The sequence below is a fragment of the Eleginops maclovinus genome, chromosome 23, assembly GCF_036324505.1.
Source record: "Eleginops maclovinus isolate JMC-PN-2008 ecotype Puerto Natales chromosome 23, JC_Emac_rtc_rv5, whole genome shotgun sequence".
Taxonomy (NCBI): domain Eukaryota; kingdom Metazoa; phylum Chordata; class Actinopteri; order Perciformes; family Eleginopidae; genus Eleginops; species Eleginops maclovinus.
Window position 1 is genome coordinate 11,723,751 of NC_086371.1, and position 20,147 is coordinate 11,743,897.

General features: G+C 37.6%; 3 protein-coding genes across 3 annotated transcripts; all 3 read right to left on the minus strand.

Moving 5' to 3' along the window:
• Window positions 1-20: 20 nt before the first annotated feature.
• zgc:195212 (DUF4554 domain-containing protein) lies at window positions 21-7,497 on the minus strand. The gene is made up of 14 exons (XM_063876873.1): window positions 7,391-7,497; window positions 7,069-7,192; window positions 5,485-5,538; window positions 5,286-5,401; window positions 5,115-5,198; window positions 4,965-5,032; window positions 4,610-4,678; window positions 4,236-4,431; window positions 3,620-3,743; window positions 1,325-1,468; window positions 1,118-1,239; window positions 714-824; window positions 395-493; window positions 21-306 (listed from the first exon to the last, which is right to left on the minus strand). Exons 1-14 carry the CDS (start codon window positions 7,409-7,411, stop codon window positions 259-261), a joined length of 1,380 nt encoding a protein of 459 aa, XP_063732943.1. The 5' UTR covers window positions 7,412-7,497; the 3' UTR covers window positions 21-258.
• Window positions 7,498-8,224: 727 nt separating this feature from the next.
• On the minus strand, window positions 8,225-10,787 carry tstd1 (thiosulfate sulfurtransferase like domain containing 1). The gene is made up of 4 exons (XM_063876796.1): window positions 10,623-10,787; window positions 8,979-9,107; window positions 8,623-8,785; window positions 8,225-8,427 (listed from the first exon to the last, which is right to left on the minus strand). Exons 1-4 carry the CDS (start codon window positions 10,633-10,635, stop codon window positions 8,373-8,375), a joined length of 360 nt encoding a protein of 119 aa, XP_063732866.1. The 5' UTR covers window positions 10,636-10,787; the 3' UTR covers window positions 8,225-8,372.
• A 565-nt stretch (window positions 10,788-11,352) lies between these two features.
• On the minus strand, window positions 11,353-12,544 carry si:ch1073-303k11.2 (LRRN4 C-terminal-like protein). The gene is given in 2 exon segments (XM_063876794.1): window positions 11,353-12,478; window positions 12,481-12,544. Coding segments are annotated over 2 exon segments (798 nt in total). The 3' UTR covers window positions 11,353-11,744.
• Window positions 12,545-20,147: the final 7,603 nt, after the last annotated feature.

Genomic DNA, 20,147 nt, shown 5'->3' on the forward strand with positions numbered 1-20,147 from the left:
CACCATTGTTTATTGAGGGTTGCATATAAAAAAAAACAGAGGATTATCTCAGATCACAACTTGAATTCAGTGTAAAACTCTACTTTACATTTTTTCTTCTTTTTAGCACTGTGTTTATAAAAAAGAACATCTGATGTAAAACACACAACACTACATTAACAAAAGCGCTACTGCCAAACATTGAACTGCAAAAATAATCATTTCCACGTGAACTCCTTTCACAGCCTTCAACCAAAAGGAATCAAAACACGGACATGCTCAGATTTCTCTTCTGGTGGGATCATCACCCTCAGGCTGTTCTTCCACCTGTAAAAGTAACAACGTAGTGTCAGACTGTGGATAATAATCACAGAACTGCTGTGCTGTTGCTACAGTAACAGACGTTCCCATTCACCTGAGCTGAGTAGCACCTGGCCCTCGGAGCAAATTTCCACGATGTCACCCTCCTCAGGGATTCATGGAGGGCGGCGGACAGGTTGTGAGTGTCTCTCACCTGACAAACACACACACATCATGGGCACACATACGACCTCTGTCACATAATATACATGTTGGTTAACATTCCTGTTGGTAACACATGTTTTCACAGTGTAGCAAATCACCTGGTAACAGGTTAAGCCAATGGCCTTTTGAGTTGTGAAAGTCACTATAGTTATTTTATAAATAACTATAAACATATTTAGAAACATGCATTATTTTTATTTGTTTCCTACCTTCATGCTGTTGAGACAGGCGTTCCTGAAGTCCATGTTACTGCTGGAGCTCACAATACTGATGGACGAGCTGAGAATCACCTCCGCTGCTGCACGCATCTTCTGTTGGCTCTTAACATCCATACATATACCATCAGGGCCCGCATCAACATTTTATTTTATTAAAGTGTTTTGATCATTTATTTCAATTGATTGATTGGATTAATGTATAACATTCCATAAAATAATTAATTGAGTATTCAAATCTTCAAGAGCCCAAAGGTTTTGTCAAATACCGTCAAACGACAAAGACATTCCATTTTCAATGTTTAAAAGCAGATAAAAGCTGCACACTTTTTTTGGATGGTTTTGCAAGCAATGACTCAGAAACAAAGAACTGGCAGTTATTGCGTTGGTCCACCTGCCTTTTTTCTAAGATTTTGGGCTTTCAGAGCATTCTTCAGCTCGTTCTGCATGGCTTTTGTGATGGCCTGCCTGTTGTTGTTCAGAATATCCTCTAGGTGGTGCTCTATCAGCACCTCTGTGACTGTGGGAGGATCACAGACACAGCAAAGAAGATGTAACGAAGACCAACATCATGATTTGTGACTGTACATGCAGCTGTCTCTCACCCATCATATCAGAGAGCTGGGAGGCGAAGGGGTCACTGTGCTGCAGGAAGACGTAGAGCAGGAGACTCTGCTGTACCGAGGAAACACTTCCCTGCTCCAGATCCTCCTGTTCCTGCTCCACCGTGTACACAGTGCCAACGCTGTCTGCACAAGTTGTAAAAACATGATTGTTAGTGAGATATTCACTTTACACAGAATGCACAGCGAGTCCACACTGGTACAGCGATGGGCAGTAATACAGCATGTGCGTAACATTGTGGTAATGGAAGACGCACCTTAGGGTTGGGCAGGTAATTGTTTCAACATTTGGTTTTCAGATCTAGTTTTAAAAAGTTCATCTCAGTTCAATGACTTAACAGATGTTTTCTCAATCTTGCCTTGGTGTAAAGCAGTAACAATTCCGAGTGTTTTGTTTATGTTAATATCTGAATACCTGTAGATTTCAGGCCACAATAACCCTAAATGTATTGTTTTCAACAGAATCTCTTTTCTCTAGTAGCCTTAGAACTGTTTTAGTGTAATTGTGTAATTGTGAATGATGATACCTCTGATTGTCACAGACGTGTGGTTCAACATGTGGTTGTGATTCATTGTGTTAGCAACGAGGGAAAGACCCACACATTATGAAAGAACATTTTGCTGAGGAATCATTCTTAAGTAAAGAGATTCTTTAATGATGATTAAGCAGTACAAAAACCACCCGACTTAGGGACTGTGTCATCCCAGACCACAAGACTATTAAACACACTATTTTTATTGTTTTTAAAAATATGTATTTATTATGTCTTGTAAATTGCACAGTTGAGGAATTATTATGGCGTAGTTGTTTATATGTTATGACAATACACCTTTGAATCTTGAATTTAAATCTTGAAAGTAACTCTTTAATTAACTTAGCTGATGCTAAGAAAGAAAATCGCCTAAATGGATGCTCAAATTAAACATTCATGAAGGCTTACTGGTGTCCGGAATAATAATAATAATAATAATAATAATAATAATAATAATAATAATCATAATAATAATAATCATAATAATAATAAATACTATGTTAATGTGCGAGTATGTTGCAGAGTAAAAATGCATTGTACTGAATATATACGTCAACCTTATTTTATTTTGCATATGTTAGAGAACATTGATGTTCATGCGTGGGAAACTGTTTTATACTTTAAAGATCAACTTTTAGAAACTGAGGCAAGATCAATGTATGATTCCGTTTTAGATAAGCTCAGGAAAATTTCAAGGTCAAAGTTGTAAGCCAATGTAAATACCTGTGGTGGAAAACTCAATCCTGTTTTAAAGAACAATTGTTTGGCTCAACACTTTTCACTCGAGACGATTATATGTTTTCTGATACATTAGGTATCAAAGTTCCTGCTACTTCCACGGATAAATGTGCCAATACATCAGCTGGCGGTTTTACAGCGAAGGCTACGATAAACAAGCACGATTCAGAAAGCATCTCCTTTTAAGGATCTGTAAGTGACACAAAGTCTTTTTTCATGTTTAGTAATTTGTTTGGTTGTGTTTAGGGCCCTTTAACAACAACAACATGCACTTAACATGTGTTTTTAACTGTTACAAAACCAGTTTGAACAAAAATGCATTGATGTGATCAGGTTTTTTCTTTACTTCTACTTGAGTCAACTTATCTAAAAAGCTAAAATTATATTAACTGAGTGAGGTTTTAAATAGAAATTTCTACAAAAATCTGAGTGTGCAGTGACAAACACATTGCAGGAACCCAAACCTCTGAGTGAGGATGGTGATAATATGTGAAGGAACAACTACTTCTTGCATCACAACTCACTGTCACAATGACCGTAAAGTGGAAGTTCAGATTGGAAACATGTGTATGTAATTCAGAGGTGGCAGATTTATGAAATGCGTTGACAATTCTTTTAACCACTGAATCCCTGATTTGTAGCTTGAGCCTCTTCTATGTAAGTGCGGTCATTTTAAGGATTTGTTGCTAGTGTGTTCTTTTTTCCACTCTCCTTTGTTCTGTCTGGTTTCATTTATAGGATTCAAATCATGGGCCTCTGTGATCCATTAAAAACATTATAGGAGGCTTCAGCCAAGTGCTTTGTGCTCTTTCTCTAACAAATCTGGTTGAAATTAGTCTTGTTCTACTCATCAGTTGTGTCAGAAAGTCCCTTTCTTAAGACAGGATTAACTGTCCTGGACTCGTATTACCTTGTCCAATAACAAACTTGAGAGTTCCTTCAGTGAATGACCGAAATGTACCCTGATCATCAGTACTTGTTGTTCCCGTCAGTGGTTGTTGTTCACCTTGAACTGAGGAGCAGTGAATGCTGCACAGCCCCAGGTCCTGACAGTCCAGATGAGCAGGGAGGTTCTGGAAGAAGGTGGAGGGCCCTGTGAGTGGAACATTACTGGGGCCGTATACCAACACCTGGAGATGTGAAGTCAAGGAAGACTAATCCAGATCAGATGCTTGAGCCGATCAACCATGTCGACACAAAGAATGTTATGGTCATTACCCAAACCTACTGACCTAAGCTGAGGGTTGGAACGCAGCTCCACAGGGGGTTTTACGACAGGGGGCTGTGTCTGAAAATGTTTGTGACTTTCCAAAACGGAGGTAAGCTGCGTTTGAACTTGTGCTTCCTTTGAAAGGAAGCACATTATAAAAGTCTCTAAGGATAGAATAGGCATGTATCATCCACTTATTTTATGAACGTTTTTTTTTAAATGTGGTTGAAATTGGCAAAACATTTGGACGAAGCTGATGTAAGGAGATGTGCAGTTATCCCCAAAAAGTACACCATATTCTTCTCAGCTCTCCCTATAACAGCTGGCTTTTCACTGCGCCTTCAAGAAACACGATCATGCAGCCATCACAACAGACAGGCTGTGAAAATCACAAACAGACAGCAAAGGATATTTGTATGTGTGTGAGTTGTGTTGCCAGATTGGGGTACTGCATTACACAGGGGCTCAGCAGTGTGACGGGCTGGATGCTGAGCTCCCCGAACAGGCCCTGGTCCATGGCTTCAGGGGGGACACTGAGGGGCAACCAGCCTCCGAGGACAGGGTGTCCTCCCTGACACCAGCGTCCTTTCTTCACACACGCTGGAGGCCTTAAAACCACCACTTTATATAAATAACAGTAAACATACCTGAATATGACTTTTAACATGCTTGTGCTGCATTTATAGATGAAGTTACAATTAAATTGGTAAAAAAACCTATTAGATTATTTTCTGTTGAAAGACAAAATGATCCACAGATTCAATAATGTTAAACAGTATTACTGACTGTGTTTTACACGTGACATCCAGCATCAGTGACCATCTGTTTTCTATTGCTGTATTCTTGATGGTCGCTCTGCAAGAATATGTAAATAAAGTTAGTCCTTCATAAAACACAGGGAAGAGGGGGTTTGAATAAAGATCCTTTGATTGTGATTATGTTTTAACTCCTTAAGGCATGAATGTTTTGTAGTACATAGTAGTACATATACATTTGAAATAAAACAGACACATTATTACGCTGTACAGCCTGACTGAACTCTTCATTGCAGAATACAACAGGCTGGTTTTGAGTAAAAGCGCTCTATCAGGAGGTCATTTTACAGGTGTGAAATTTGCCAGATTTATCAAAAAAACTATACCTCTTATTGTAGCTGAAGTCTCGCTGGAAGGTCTGCTGGCTGAATTTGAACTTGAAGTGGGTTTTGATCTAGGAAAAGAAGGGTAATCAAATGTTTGGTACCTTTTGTAAAACCAAACAGTAGATACATGTCAGAGAACAGAGATCTTACCCTTGGGTTAGCCAAACTGTACGAGTGTAGAAACCGTTCTATACGAGCACACAACTCTGGACGGAAAACTGTTGCATCGTTTATCTGTATAGTGCAAGGTATAGACAGATATTGTATATTAAATTAAAAGTGTAGCATTAATAATTAACAAAGGGCCACAGTTGTTTGTACCTGAAAAGACAGAAGCAATCTGAGGGAACCATATAATTCAGTGAAGGCACACAGATCATCTGGGTCAGGTGGAGGACAAGGACACGAGCCAGAGGGAAACATCCTCACCTTCAAATCTGTGAGGATTAACAAAGTAAATCAAAGTGATGAAGTGCACACAAGCGGAAGTTGTGTGAAGTTGTTAGGTGTGTGTACTTACCAGGTTGGAGTTCCTTCATGTTAATCCCTGTGCACCAGTGACCAGCAGCTGCAACTGCACCACAAATGTGAACACTGTTACAACACTTGCTGTACATGCTATATGTCAGCTAACGGTAGCTGGCTGCAGTCACTTTTTTGGAGGTTAAGCTACTTTTAGGACCTTTTCTTCTAATCAGAATCAGAATCAGAATACCTTTAACCGTCCCACAGAGGGGCGATTTTTATTTGTACAGTAGAAAGAGCCAAAAACAGCTTAATATTATCACACCCAAGATACTATAACATATACAACAATCACACAATTTACAAAATACACAAAAATAGACCTCAGAAACCATTCTGAGTATAGCAGCCAGACATATATTGCACAGTTATTAACACAACAGGGGGTGTTATAGTCAGTGTTGTAATATGTAATATGTGTTGTGGTCTACCGGGGGCCATGATGGTTACAGAGTCTGATCGCTGCAGGAAGGAAGGACCTGTGGTATCTCTCCATGAGACACTGCGGTCTGTCACTGAAGGAGCTGCACAGTGCGGACAGGGTGTCCTGGAGGGGGTGGGACACATTGTCCAGCAGGGAGGACAGCTGCCATTCTCCTGTCTCCCACCACCTCCACAGTGTCCTGTGTACTCCCCAGCACAAAGCTGGCCTTCCTTATCAGTCTGTTCAGTCTCTTCCTGTCAGCAGCCGAGACGCTGTTGCCCCAGCAGGCCACACCATAGAAAATGGCTGATGCCACCACAGAGTCAAAGAAAGTCTGCAGAAGTGCCCCCCTGCACCCCTAAAGACCTCAGTCTCTTCAGCAGAAAGAGTCTGCTCTGTCCCTTCTTGTAGAGAGCGACAGAGTTGTCGGACCAGCCCAGTTTGTTGTTCAGATGAACACCCAGGTACTTGTAGGATTTTAAAATCTCTATGTGTTCTAGTTTATTTATTCTCATTTATCATGTCTTTATTAATAAGAAGATCTGTTTCTCCTTTTGGACCGCAATGAAATGCACATTTATTTTACAGATTTTTCTGAAATTCAGTGTCTAATACATCAGTATTTTCAAATGTTTCATTGAAAATGCCAATTGTTTTGTATGACTTTAAATAATTTCCCAATTACTTTTATAATATTACTTGCAAAGCTGTAAGGAAGTATGAAAATGAGTCTTGCAAGTAAAAAGCATTTGAATTATAACCAATCAATAAATAATAATGGTTTTGATCAAAGGAAAGTAAATAAAGGTCCCTACATTTTTTTAGTAGTATAAATAAGAGAGCTTATTGTATTACTGTTCTGATGCCTTTTTCCAACTGTTATTAACATATATTTTACATGTGCTATATTTATATAGGGTAATGAAGCCTGTTGCTCTATCAGAATACTATTTAGTTATTTAAGCACAATAGGCTTCAACTTTTATAGATATTGTATGTCCATCTGATTAAAAAGGGTTTAGGTTTTAACTTTTATAGACATGTTTTTGAAAAACAAACACATTTAAGGCAGTTTCAATCCACTGGGGGTTGCTCATCTTGATAAAGTAGATTAAAGCTAAATTAAAAATAATCTTTGGGTGCTTTTTAACTTACTAGTGCAGTTTACACTTTGAAATGAATCTCCTGTGTCCGTCCATAGAAGTACTAAAAGCCCTCCTGTCGCGATCAAACCATCTTCTTGCCGTTTCTTTCCAAAAAGCTGGAAAAACCGCAACACCTGAAGTTGTAAAACAAATATAGTTTAGCTAACTTTAGCTAAATATGCTATGCTATGCTAGCTAGCTAGCCTCAAACATTTGCTAGCTGTATTTCACAAAGAATAACAGGCTGAGTTCATCTGTCATTTCATCAGTATTATAACACGTACACACGTTTTGTTTTTACTAAAACAGTTCTTATTTAAAGCATTACCTACCTGCTGTATCTCTCTGAGCATCCTTCATTTATGTGCGATGCGCGCGCTCAATGACCATTCTGCATCTGTTTCTCTGTTAAATAACCTACCAACTACATGGATAGTATAGTTACACAGAAATGTATTTAAGTACAGTTCTAAAGTACACATTTGAGGTACTTGTACTTCACTTGAGTTATTCCGTGTATACTATTTTACTTCTACTACATTTTAAAAGCCAATATTGTACTTTTTACTCCATTACATTTATTTCAAAGCTCTTGTTATTTACTTTTTAAATTTAAATTATAAGCTAAAACTAAATCTTGGTCAATTATTAAATAAACTTTGGCATATAATTATAGGTGACGATATGCCGAAGCATTAGGGGTAGCCTACTTTTGTTTTTGGTACTTTAAGCATTTTTGATGCCAATACTTGTGGTGTGCTTTGGACTCTTACCTTATTCTGTACTTTGTTTAATCTCACTACTATCGCTGACCCTTGAATTTTTCCAAGGGGATAATAAATGTTTGTTTTTATGTAATGTAAGAATGTATGTCTTAATTTAATTTACACAGTATAAATGCATAATATATTTTTTGTTTTGATAATACAAAGTACAAAGTTATAACATGTTTTACTAAACTGTCCGCTTGCTTGCTTTTTTTTCTTCCAGTTTTTAACCACATCTCACAGTCTTCCTCAGCTGACTTTTTATAACCTTTTTATAAACTGTTTGTGCGTACATTAGATTCAAGTGTACATCGTTAAAGGATTCAGAAAGTGTTATTTTTGTTTTTTGCATTTCTGGATGAAAGGCTTTGAACAATAAATGGAAATCTGAACAGTAGATAACATTAACTACTTTATTTTTACATATTGATACATTTTTAATACAATGATGTAGACTATGAAAACAAAACAGTAAAATAAAAATATTTAGTTTGATTTCACAATTGCTATTTGTATTCATATATATGAAGAGTTCCTTCAACACAAATCATTTCCCCTCTTTCTCAGACCACTCCTTGTATCCTCCGGCATAATTACGGGCACTGAAACAGAAGACAGGGGGACACTTTGAGGCCAACAAGAACATATAATGACATAACACAGTCAGGCAATGTTAATGTGAGGAAAGAAATTTGCCCTTGAGTGTATTGGAGTCGTAGAACCAAGTTGGCCGGTGTGTGTGTGTGTGTGTGTGTGTGTTTCTACTTAGAATGTTTAGCAACCACTAATTTATTTACTTCACGTATCCCAGTTGGTGGGCCTTGTTTGTGGCATTTAACCCTCGCCTGCCAAGCTGGCAGTGAAACACCAGCTCTGGCGCATCTTGCGGTGGCTTTGTTACTCCGTACTTGCACTTGAAATCCTCCGGCGCCATTGCAAAAGCAGCCTCAACTGTATCAACTGAAAGAACAAAGGGAGGACAGAGTGGTAGAAAATGTTTGAGGATTAAATGGATGATAACAAACTTGAGTATTTAGTATGCACAATAACACTCAGAGTTCAGTGTTTATATGAGACGATAATATATCCTTTATTTATATTACCTTGATGTTATTTCATCCCTTTAATGTTAATAAGTATAAAGGAAGCTTACCTGGAATGTGAACAGATCCTGGAATATGTCCTTTATCCACTTCCTCTTTAGTGCGAACATCAACCAAAAGCAGATTCTGATTCTGTCCCAGAAGGGCTTTCAGATCCTTATAGGAAATATCCTTAGTCACTGGCAATGAGACAGGAAACACATTAAAGACTTTACAGTCTGATAAGGATTTTATTGAATACTCCTAAAAAATGCACCTTTCACTTGTTTAAACAAAGGATAGGCTTCAAGAGGTCAAATAGGCTGTTAAACCATGCTGGAATCACTTCACCTTAGTTAAGAAACAAATATTTGTATTGCATCATAGATCACCGTGTTCGTCACAGGACATAAATAATATAATACCAACATTGTCTGATCTTTTTTATTTGTCAGGCCCTATTATTCACTATCTTACCTTATACAAACAACCTGATTATCAATATAATGACAATGCTTTGACAAAATGCAGTAGTTTTTGCCACAGCAAACAGGGAGGTATACATATTTCACCATCTTTTTTTTACCTTAAGATAAATAAGGTATTCGGATGATTTGAAATTAGTGAAGAAAGAAAGCACTGTTATGTAAGTATCAGGGTTAAATTACCATTTGGTTTTAAATTGCTGAGAAAAAATAGACTCGGGTGATACTTTGGATGTCTTGAGCCTTGTTATGATTCATTGAGGGTACATTCCTCTCCAGATGATTGCTCCCTCATTTGCACTCTTCGTGTTTAGTGTGGTAGTGGTGTGTGTTTCATATAATAAGAAGTACGGGCACAATGCTCCCACTAGTCTTTGATGCGGAAGGGAGGCAAGCTATGGAGAGTGAAATGATGAAACCGGTTTGTTGCCTGAGTAACCAGCTGGCATTCCCTGAGGATACAGGTAGCCACCAGTTACACCTTATCAGGACAATCGTTTTGTTTCTGCTGAGTCATTCTGAATCACTAAAGTCATACAACTACTATACAGGGGATTTGTCTTGATTTAATATTTATTAGTTAGAGAAATCTGTCCACAAGACAATTTTCCTTAGATTAAGATTTTGTGATCTAACTAAACTTAAAACTGCAGGGATAATGTAAATGTCACAACATTATTGTTGCTTCCTAAATGTATTTAGAGATTATTTGAAATGAGACAGAGCCAGTATACATAAGTGTAATAGGTCTGTCTAAAACCCCCCAAAATATATAACAAGTGTTAGAACAAATATTAACCTTATACATTTACACAAGGCAAATGGTTGTCACAAGAAATGTATAATGTGTGGTTGTAAAGTCAAACAACAACAATTGGTGGTAAAACATAAAACTGAGATATGATGTTCATTTTTAATATAACATAGGGGACTTTGTTTTTCTACTGCCTTACCTGGAAGTGAAAGGGTTGCCTATAAGGATATGCAAAAATGCGTTTAGACCGTTTTGGTCAAGATTAATTTACTTTCACTTTAATTTAATGCTACTTCAAATGGTTTATTTTATGTGCATTCTTCAACTACGGTAAATCCGAAAATACGACACTAAAACTTTAATCAAGCTACTAATTTCAGCTACCGTTTCAAGACGTTCATAAAGTTTAAACACAGTGGTGTTAAATGTATACCTTATTATAACTGCATCCATGAGAGCATTCAAAATGTACTCACCTGAGCTCGCCATCTTGCTTCTAGGAACGTGAAATTAGATTTCATACGTTAAACATAATTACGCCATAGTTCTTCCTTGGTATGTGTCCAGTGACATATCATTGGCTTAGAACGCTAAAGAAGGCGGGACAGCTTGAAATTCTGCAGCCGTTGGCCAATTATCTTCTTTCCATCTGAGGTGTTTTTACAAGACTTTCAAAATAAAAGTGGAAGTGGAAGTCGGCTAACAAATAAAAAAACAGACAGGAGGACTCACTGAAAGAAGAAACAGATAGCACAATGTAATAGTAGTCCTGCCTTCCAAATATCACCAAGATAATCAAAATGTATACAAAAATATCTAAATCAACGTTATTGCCCTTTTCAGAGTCTAATTCTTAATGTATCATATTATTAACAAAGCATTATGTATGCGTTAACTCTTTATGTTGTAGCTGGTCAAGGTAGAGGTTTTTTCTCCTCTTGAATAGGTTATTTTATAAAAATGCACCATATTCTAGAGTTGTTTTGTATATTTAAAATGTTAATCTGCAAAGGGAAAATTAACTAAAGCTCTCATTACATGTAGGGGAGTGAACAGTACTATGTAGATTCCATCTGATATGTAGTGGAGAATTATACTGTAACATAAAATTAAATTAAATTGCTCAAGTAAAGCCAACCACTGTGTACCACTAGCACCTGAATGCCTATTAAAAAACTCTCAGAAGAAAAAATAATAATCAGAAAAGAGCTTTTACTAAGTTTTTATTAAAATAAGTTTGAGTTCATTACAAAAGTCAGAATCTATATTGTAAACAAAATATATCTACAACACATTTAAGCAATGATAAGAGGAAAGAACTCTACAATAAACCTACAAAGGCTAATTCGCCAGCAAATAAACCTGTAGTTCAAACCACAGAATGATCCATTTGACAATGTTATTCCATTAACACTACTACTTTTCCCCCACATATGTTAAGATTTTCCTTGAAACAGGAGTGTAAACAATTTCTTGATTCTACAATCAATCATAATACCACCCCAGAACTGTTTGTATGTTGTTCATGATTACATTGTTGTAGCTTTCCCTGTCTCAAGGGGACTTGTTCATCGGTTCTGGGGTGAATTGTCAGTGGATCAGTGAGTCCCCTCTGTGCTGTAAGAAGGATTTCCCAGTCCATTAGCAGAGTCTCTCTTTGCCTTTTTACGCATTTGATGCTTCCAGAGGATCACAGCTGCTATGATTAGTAAAAGCAGGAGGGCGACTCCTCCTCCAATAATCCCGGCCAACAGTTTATGGTTAGAAGATTCAGGGTGGTCATACCGCATACAGGAGAACTCTGAGGGGATGCTTTGTCCTGCATTGTTCACCGCTTCTACACACACCTTAGTCCCAACTTCTATAGGTCTGACCAAACCTCGTCTGGAACTATCCTCAAACTCTAGGACTTCACCTCCCTCTATCACCACTTTGTACATAGACACCACAGAAGATGGAGCACACCACCTGATCTCTATTTTCCCTCTATCACCCCCTTGAGTGATTGGCACCAGCTCTTGGATGCGTGGTGAATGAGGACGCTGATCCGCCCCGCTGACCCCTGGACAGAGGCACCCAGTCTTTGCTGAAATCTGGTCACAGGGCTCCTGATTCTCCAAGCAGGGGTTGTATTGGCAGAGCTGCTGTGCCTGATGGACGACGGTGTTGTGCACAGACTTCACCACTTCAGTAGGGAGTCTGTGGTTTTCATTATCATCCTCATCATCATCATCATTGTCATGGTCGCCTTCTGAGCCAAATCCAGTCAGGAATATTATCCGAGGACGAGTGGCGGGAGCGGAAGTAGGGGTAGCATGGGTAAAGAAGTGGAGTGAGGGAGAGGTGAGGCAATCAGAAAAAGGAGAAGCACGGCCAGGTTTCTGCACAGTAACGTCATCTCTATGGAAAGAAGTGACAAAAGATAATAATAAATTCAAAAAATATTGGTCACTGCAAATATATATATGTATATATATATAAAAATACATCTAAAAACATCATCAACATTGTTAACAGTGTGTTTATCCACTCAGTCAGACAGAGGAAATGTATCTTCTTATCTATTGACCTTGTATATTAAGGAAGATACCTGGAGGTCAGAAATTAGAAGGAATTTAATATGTAAATAATGTGAAATAAAGGAAATAACCTTTTATTTTAGTATGAGTCACTGCGTCAAAACACAGATACCAAAATACAGCATTTGGTTCCAATAACAGACAAAAATAACAAAGCAACAAGGATCCACAGTGGGACTAAGGATAACAGATAAGGTATATGAGATTTTTTATATGTTTCCCCTTACAGCAGAATTGTGTTTGTATTTGAGACTAAAAGCTAACTTATTAGGCTTGTTTCCGAAGAGACTGTTAGCAAAGTTTATGTCTCGGAAATGGCTCTGTATTTATCAAACATTTGCGGTGTTCTAGTTCCCATTCTGTAAACAGCTTTAGATAAATAAATACTGAGTGCCTGAAGAAACACGATATTGGGGTGATCCCATCAGCGCTTCCATTGTCTGGCAGAAAGCCAGATGGGTTCTGTGGGAACCCAGTACTCAAGACCAGATGGATTTTCACTTTAAACTCCAATGCTTTTTGGAGTTCTTTTCTCATCCAATTTAGTGCAAAAAATAACTAACACTCTCAGAATAAACATGAAATCACTCCAATGTTTTGCATCTGGTCGACACACACATCAGCAAAGAGATAAAGGTGACTTAAAAGGAAAGAAAATGGTTTAAAAAGGGTTTACTGTACCTGCTTGATGGTGGTGGATAAACCAGGTGTTGGTCCTCTCTTATTTCCTGTCTGCTCGCACCGTGTGGTTACTAGTATTCTGCTCTCTCTGTCTTAAGTTGACTCTCCCCTCCTCCTCAACACCCCCTCTTTTACTCCCCTCAGTGCCTCCCATTCCACTCTCCCAGCTGCCTCTCTCTCTTCTCTGGCTTTTCTCACATCTTGCCTCCATCTCTTTCTCAACCTTTTTTGTATTTCTTTGTCTGGAATTTTTGTGTGAATGTGGGAAAGAGGTGGGGGTGTCGGGCCACCATGTGCCTGTGTGCTGCTCAGCATATTAATTTGCTGGGTAGCAGCAGGAGGCAGGCTTGTGCTTGTTGCAGTATGTGTTTGTGTAATCCGTAGGTTACCTCTTTTAAGGGCTAAACTTCGTGCCTACTCTGCAGGTGTTGTTGTGGAAAAACTAGCAAGACATAAGGTCACTTCAGTGTGTTTATGTGTGCCTTTGAGAGCGGGGGGTGAAGAATGCATGCATGTGTGTGTATTTATTATAGACCCCCAAGGCTCTCTTCCAGCCACTATTGGGACAAACTGGAGGAGAACGATAAAAGCTTGTCCTCCTTTTATGGGGTAAAGCTGGCCTCTAGGACAGTGCTTTCTTATTCCAACTGCCCGCATTGCACTGATGAGAAGAAAAGTACAAAGACATGAGCCAGCTTATTTACTAACTTCAAAACTCAAAGGATTTACTTGACATAACCCATCACAAATGCTGATTACTTCTGATTATTCTCAGGATAAATTGCATCCTTGACATTTGAGCTGATTTGAGTCTGTTTATTGTTAACTACATGTGAATGTATATGGATTTTACAAAAAAGAAACCAGAGTTATGTGAGGTTGTGAGAGTGTGCTCTTACATGTACAAATCAGCTTTCACATGAAGGCAAAAAAAACGTTTAATGCAAGAATTTATGTCCTTTTTTGGGGAGAAGGATGTTGGATCAGATGTATTCTAATTGTGTGTATAGTCCTATCCAATCCAAAGTCCTAAAAAAGCATGTTTCACACCAACATTTTTGCGTGTTTGTTGTTTCTTTCTCATTGTGAGATTGAAACATCATGGGTTGCTTGAAGGGGAATATAGATGAGTCATGAATGAATAATTGTCCAGCTCTTTATAACGGTTCCTTGTAAAATGGGTAACTCTTAAAGAGGTTTGTGAAATATAAAAATCAATTTAGTGCTTGTGATTAATCAGAGAAGATGGTGCCTAGGAGATTAAATATGTCAACGTTGCTCATACACATCTTGGCTCTAGTTGTAATACATGTTGAGGGCAAGTCAATTGTTTAATCCATGGAACAAAACGTTATCTCTAATAAAAATTCCATAACATCATTATTATCTTTGGGGAACATAGCAGTGTTCGCTCATGCCAGATATTTATAGGAAAAGAGGAACTAAAAGCAAAGTGACTTCTTGGAGCAGATTGAAATGTTTAACTAGTCATAAATCTGTAGGAATCATAGTTCCCAGGATTATTAAATATTGCTCTTTCTTGGCCTTTGCAACTATTTGGTCGGTCTACCATGGGCTCTTTCTCTAAATCAGGGGTGTCCAAACTGTGGCCCGGGGCCCAAATGCCCACCCCTCACAAATGCTAAAAGTATAATGGAATATGGCCCACACCTGAAACTTGGGAAAAAAGTTTGGACCCTGCTGGTCTATATCATTTACAGACTGTTATATTTAATTTAATGTATAACTATTACAATTATTGCCATGGATTTTTGCAGTAAATAACAAGTCATAACAAAACTGTGGTTAATGGTAAATTCTGAAATGCTTAAACCTTCTACCCAAGGATGTACAGGAATAAAGAGGAAGGCTTCCAGTCAAGATCACCTTCATATTTTCAGCATTTCCTGCTTCAAGCTTCAGTTTGTTTTGTCTGCGTGAGACAACCATCTCTTTCACCCCCACCAGAAGTTCAATCTGATAACTTTCATCAACCTGCCCGTAACTGCATGGTACAGGTTGCTGTGACTTATCCGAAGTCCAAGTGATTCACTAAATTCATTCTTGTACGAGATTATCCATCAAGCAGGAGCTTTGAGTCTTTCCTCACATTTTCAGCACCATAGGCATACATCATTAAATGGAAATTTCCCTCCATTAAGCAGTTTAACTGCTAATCGTAATGAATGCACAACATGGTTAGACTCTCACTCTTGAGTACTCAAAAATGTCACGTACTTGAATTAAACAGTTTAAAATCGAAAAAAATCCACACACCTTTTTTTTTATTGGTTTTTAAGTCAGTCAGTAATTGACTATTTCAGGTGATTTGACAATTGCCTTGAGTCCCAAATAAAACCCCCACATTTCTGAAAAGTAATTTTAGATTTTGTGCTGCCACAAGGACTTTTCTACAAAACACATTACAAACTGAACAGGACTGAAGATATAGGTCAATTCAAAATCATGATTGTAAACTACTAGGCCCATTTTTGTACTTATTTTTTAACTGTGTTTTGTCAGATTGTTTATTTTCCCTTTTTTTAATTTTAATTTCTCCTTTTTTGTGAGTCTTGTTTTGTTTGAGGTACACTCTTAACATCCTCAAGTTTAATTAATGGTTGAGCTAATGAGTCGTAGGGTTATGTAAGTGTGTCAATGTTTCTGTGGATGAGTGGGTGAACACAAAAGTAGTCTGTGATTGACACCAGTGGAGGAGTAGTTATCATAAACATTTTGACAGGCTCATATGCTATTTGTAGTTGTGAGCTCATACTTTTTGTGATGAAGTCAGAAAAAGAATCGCTCCTCTCTTGTTCGAATAAGGGAAGAGGACAAGTAACATGGAGAATCAAAACAAACGCGTGGCTTATTTACATGAACTGTCAGTGTTTTTCCAATCCACTTTTTGTCTCTCGTACTTTTACTCTGACTGTCTTAGAGAGAAAAACAAAATGGCTGTTGACTAACACTCATAACAAGCAGGTTGGTCATCCCTGATGAATGTCTCAACTTATCACACAGGTGAAACCAAGCACAGCACAGCAGTTCAGCAGACATAACAGCACCCAGATTAAATCACTGATTTGTCTCAATTGGTGATGACTAAAGTCGTCCCAGTGTTCACATTTGAACTGATCAACTATTTTCTTCAAAGTGGGTTACATAATTTAGCAGAAAATGTTGACTCACACAGACAGACGCACTCAGAGCTAGTTCTGCTATTTTTCTTGATTTAATTCATTTTAAAATGTTTTCCTATAAATCTAAGTATTACTTCAAACTATGGCATTATTGTCTTTGTTACACTCATAATATATAGCATTTTGAATTGAACTGACAGGCCGACATGTTGGAGGTTTGTTCAAGCTGAGGCTCAAAGGCCCCTAAGGAATAAAGGAAGCTATTGAGAGTGAGTCATGCTGCTCGAGATAAATACTATCCCGCCATCACATATTCTCTCTCCCACCTCCACAACAAGTTTCAGCACGCTGACATATGTCATGCAATATCCCACCACCACTATCATGTGATTGTAGATAGCGCCACGATTTCACCAGACCGCCTTGGAAAACTGAATATCTTTATTTCACAAGTCATTTAAGGCAGGAATTCTCCTCTGTCTGCTTAGCGAGTTAAAAGAAAAACATTAAATCACCCAGTCCGCCTTCATCCCTCAGTCTGACTTTAAAACGCAGAAATGTGTGGGCCTCTTACAGATGTTCGATCCCTCCCTAGCCACACCTCTCTAAGGAGTTGCAGTATTCTAATTTAAACAGGAAGTATTGGCTATGTCCCCATCACCTTTGACTTCCACTTCATTCAAAAGGAATCCCTGGGTAGTCTTGTAACCAGATTCGGTGAGGTTGTGTGAACTGCTATATTTAGCTTTAAAAAACACTGTGGAGCGGGATTTGTTCTATGTACCCTGTGACTGATCCTCAGAGGGCTAATTGGAAGCAGACATGTGATGATGAGGCAGCTTCATCTGATGACGAGGCCCCACATTCCTGCTGCGGCGCCACTGCATGTTTGAGTGATTGTAAAACACGTAGGTATTTATAGAGTGGGTTGTTAATCTTAGCAAGTTTAGCCCAAATCCACTCTGGAGTTAATCTCCATGGATGTTGACAGATATTACCCTTATTAATACTGTTAGGGGAGGAACAACTGCTAAATGCCCATTTATGTATCTAATTAATGTCATATCAGACAACAGACAAGATTACCTTTGATTGGATTAAGTGTTGCTGCTATGGCAACATCACATGTTGATACAGTATATCTCAGGTGATGACACCTCTCAAATAGATTACACAATAAATCAAATACACAAAGTGTGAGTGGAAAGTGGGAATGTTGACCACAGCTTACTTTGGTGGTACAGGAATTATTTAAATCCTATACAAAAATACTAATATCATATTTTAGGAAATACTCCATAACAAGCAAAAATCTTAGGAAAATTAATGTTGAAGTACTAAATGCAGAACATGTCCATTGTAACTGTGCTATTACATTATCACATTGGTTATATTCATGCATTAAAGCAGGATTTTATTATAACAGTTGGTTGGGATGGGGCTCATTTTAAACAATAAACTACTTACTTTAAATATATATATATTTATCATTTAGGATTATTGAAATTAAAATCAATATTTTGCACAGTAATTACTACTGCATGTTTCTGGTGGTCTAACAAACACATGTTCATGAAAAAAGGTTGGTCAGTTTAAATTGTTCTCTGAGAAGAGCAGTGTAATTTAGGTGAACTTCCTGCAACCCATAATGAAAACCCTGATACTGAAGCAGCTAAATCGAATCCAACCATCATTCATTTTCCATTAAGGCTACCACTTTGCTTTTTCAACTGTGGCATGTCTTATGCCTACACTGAAAATGGTCTGGGCTGCACTGCACTGTGGCCTGGAGTTCTTTTAATACCCCTGTAAATGCCTAGTGTTCTCTCCTGGGTATTACTGTTCTGCATCGGTTGTTTGCTTCTTGTTCCGTGTAATAAATCCAAGCTCTGTTATAGCTCTTTGAAATGTCCACTTGTAATGGGTATGTCTACATGCCATGCTGTTTTTTTTTTTACCACATCCATTAGTATCTGTGATCTGTTGTTTCTATTCTTGCTGTCATGTGTATGTTTTGCTACATCCTGTACTGGAAAATTCCACCGAAAAAAAAAAGAAAAGAAACAAATGCAAAAAAATCAAGAGGAAAACGCATTTGTTAGATATGTAATTGTTTTGGAACCAACACGACTATTTTCTTAGAATTTTAAGAAAAGTTTTAATAGGGAAAAAAAAACACGAATCAACTCTGCTGAATGTCAAATGTTGGGTGTTTCGACCTTATGCAGAGTTATAGCTCCACTTAGTGGCAAATACTGGTAGGCCAATTTGTCAGCTACAGTCAAATGAATTAAAAAAATCTAGGACATTTCTGAGAATTAACCAGCCTATTTGAGCTTAACCTAAACCTAATTGCTTTGTCAATTTAAATATATATTATAACAGGAAGACACAAAGTAGGTCAAACAAGATCATAAAGGTTAAACCAATTTTTAACCCGAATATCTTACACACACAGTTGACATTTGAAAGAATGTTATAATACACTCTTAACTTGAGCTGGTGTTTTGGTTGCTCACTCACTTGAAAACTCTGTTCGAGTGCGAAATACTTTCACTTTAATTATCTCTGCATGGGGAGTCTCTCTCTCCCTGGACCTGGGGGGAGAAGAACATCTTTTGTTGAAAGCTGTACAGTTGACCTACATGTTTAGAAAAAAACAGACTACTTATCAACACTGCCTGATTTTTTTTACATTAGTATTACAACTGTTGAAGTATTCAAATGTTTTACTTGAGTAAAAATTTGACAGTAATGAAAAATGAAAGTACTTTTAATGAACTGTTACTCGAGCAGAAGGTAGTATGACCCTGTCCTGCATTTTAGGTTGCTACTTTTGGTAAAAGATCTGAATTGGCTACTTCATCCACTTTACAAATACTGTAAGGTATCAATACTTTTACTAAATCTAATACTTGAGTGGATTTTTTCTTGTTTTTTGCCACCTTAGCTTGACTTATAGTATTAGCAATAAAATCTACATAAAGCACCAAAAGAAGCCCAAAAAGTACACATTATGGGCCCATTTCAGAATAGTATCATATGATTTGATTAAAATTAAAGATGCATTAAAGTGTTATCAAAGCTGTAGCATGTTATAATTACTTATACTGCACGATAGCTTGTGAATGTTACAGGTGTAACTAAAGTTTTATTTATTGGTTGATTATATATACAATTATTAATTCAATTGTTCGAAGTACTAAAGGTATTAAATAAATGTAATGGAGTAAAACTAGAGTAGCAAAACTTTGAAATACGGGAGTTCCCTCAAAATGTTTCTTAATTACTGTACTCAAGTCATGTACTCAGTAGATTTACGCCACTGCTTAACTGTTAACTTTCAGTAGGTAATGCGTTGATAAACACCATACAATTTAGCTTAGCTAAAGTTACAATATAGTTTAACCAAAGTCGCTTTTTGGAGATTTTCAACGTAAAGAATGGTTACTTGTTAACACATTTCCCGGCTAAATGAAGGAGATAGATTAAGATAATGAGTGTAGATAAGGCGAAGATTCGAGGTTATCTTCTTAAATTTGCTTTTCTAACCGAAGACAGGCAAACCAAAACCAACGGTTAACAGGGTGTAAGTAAA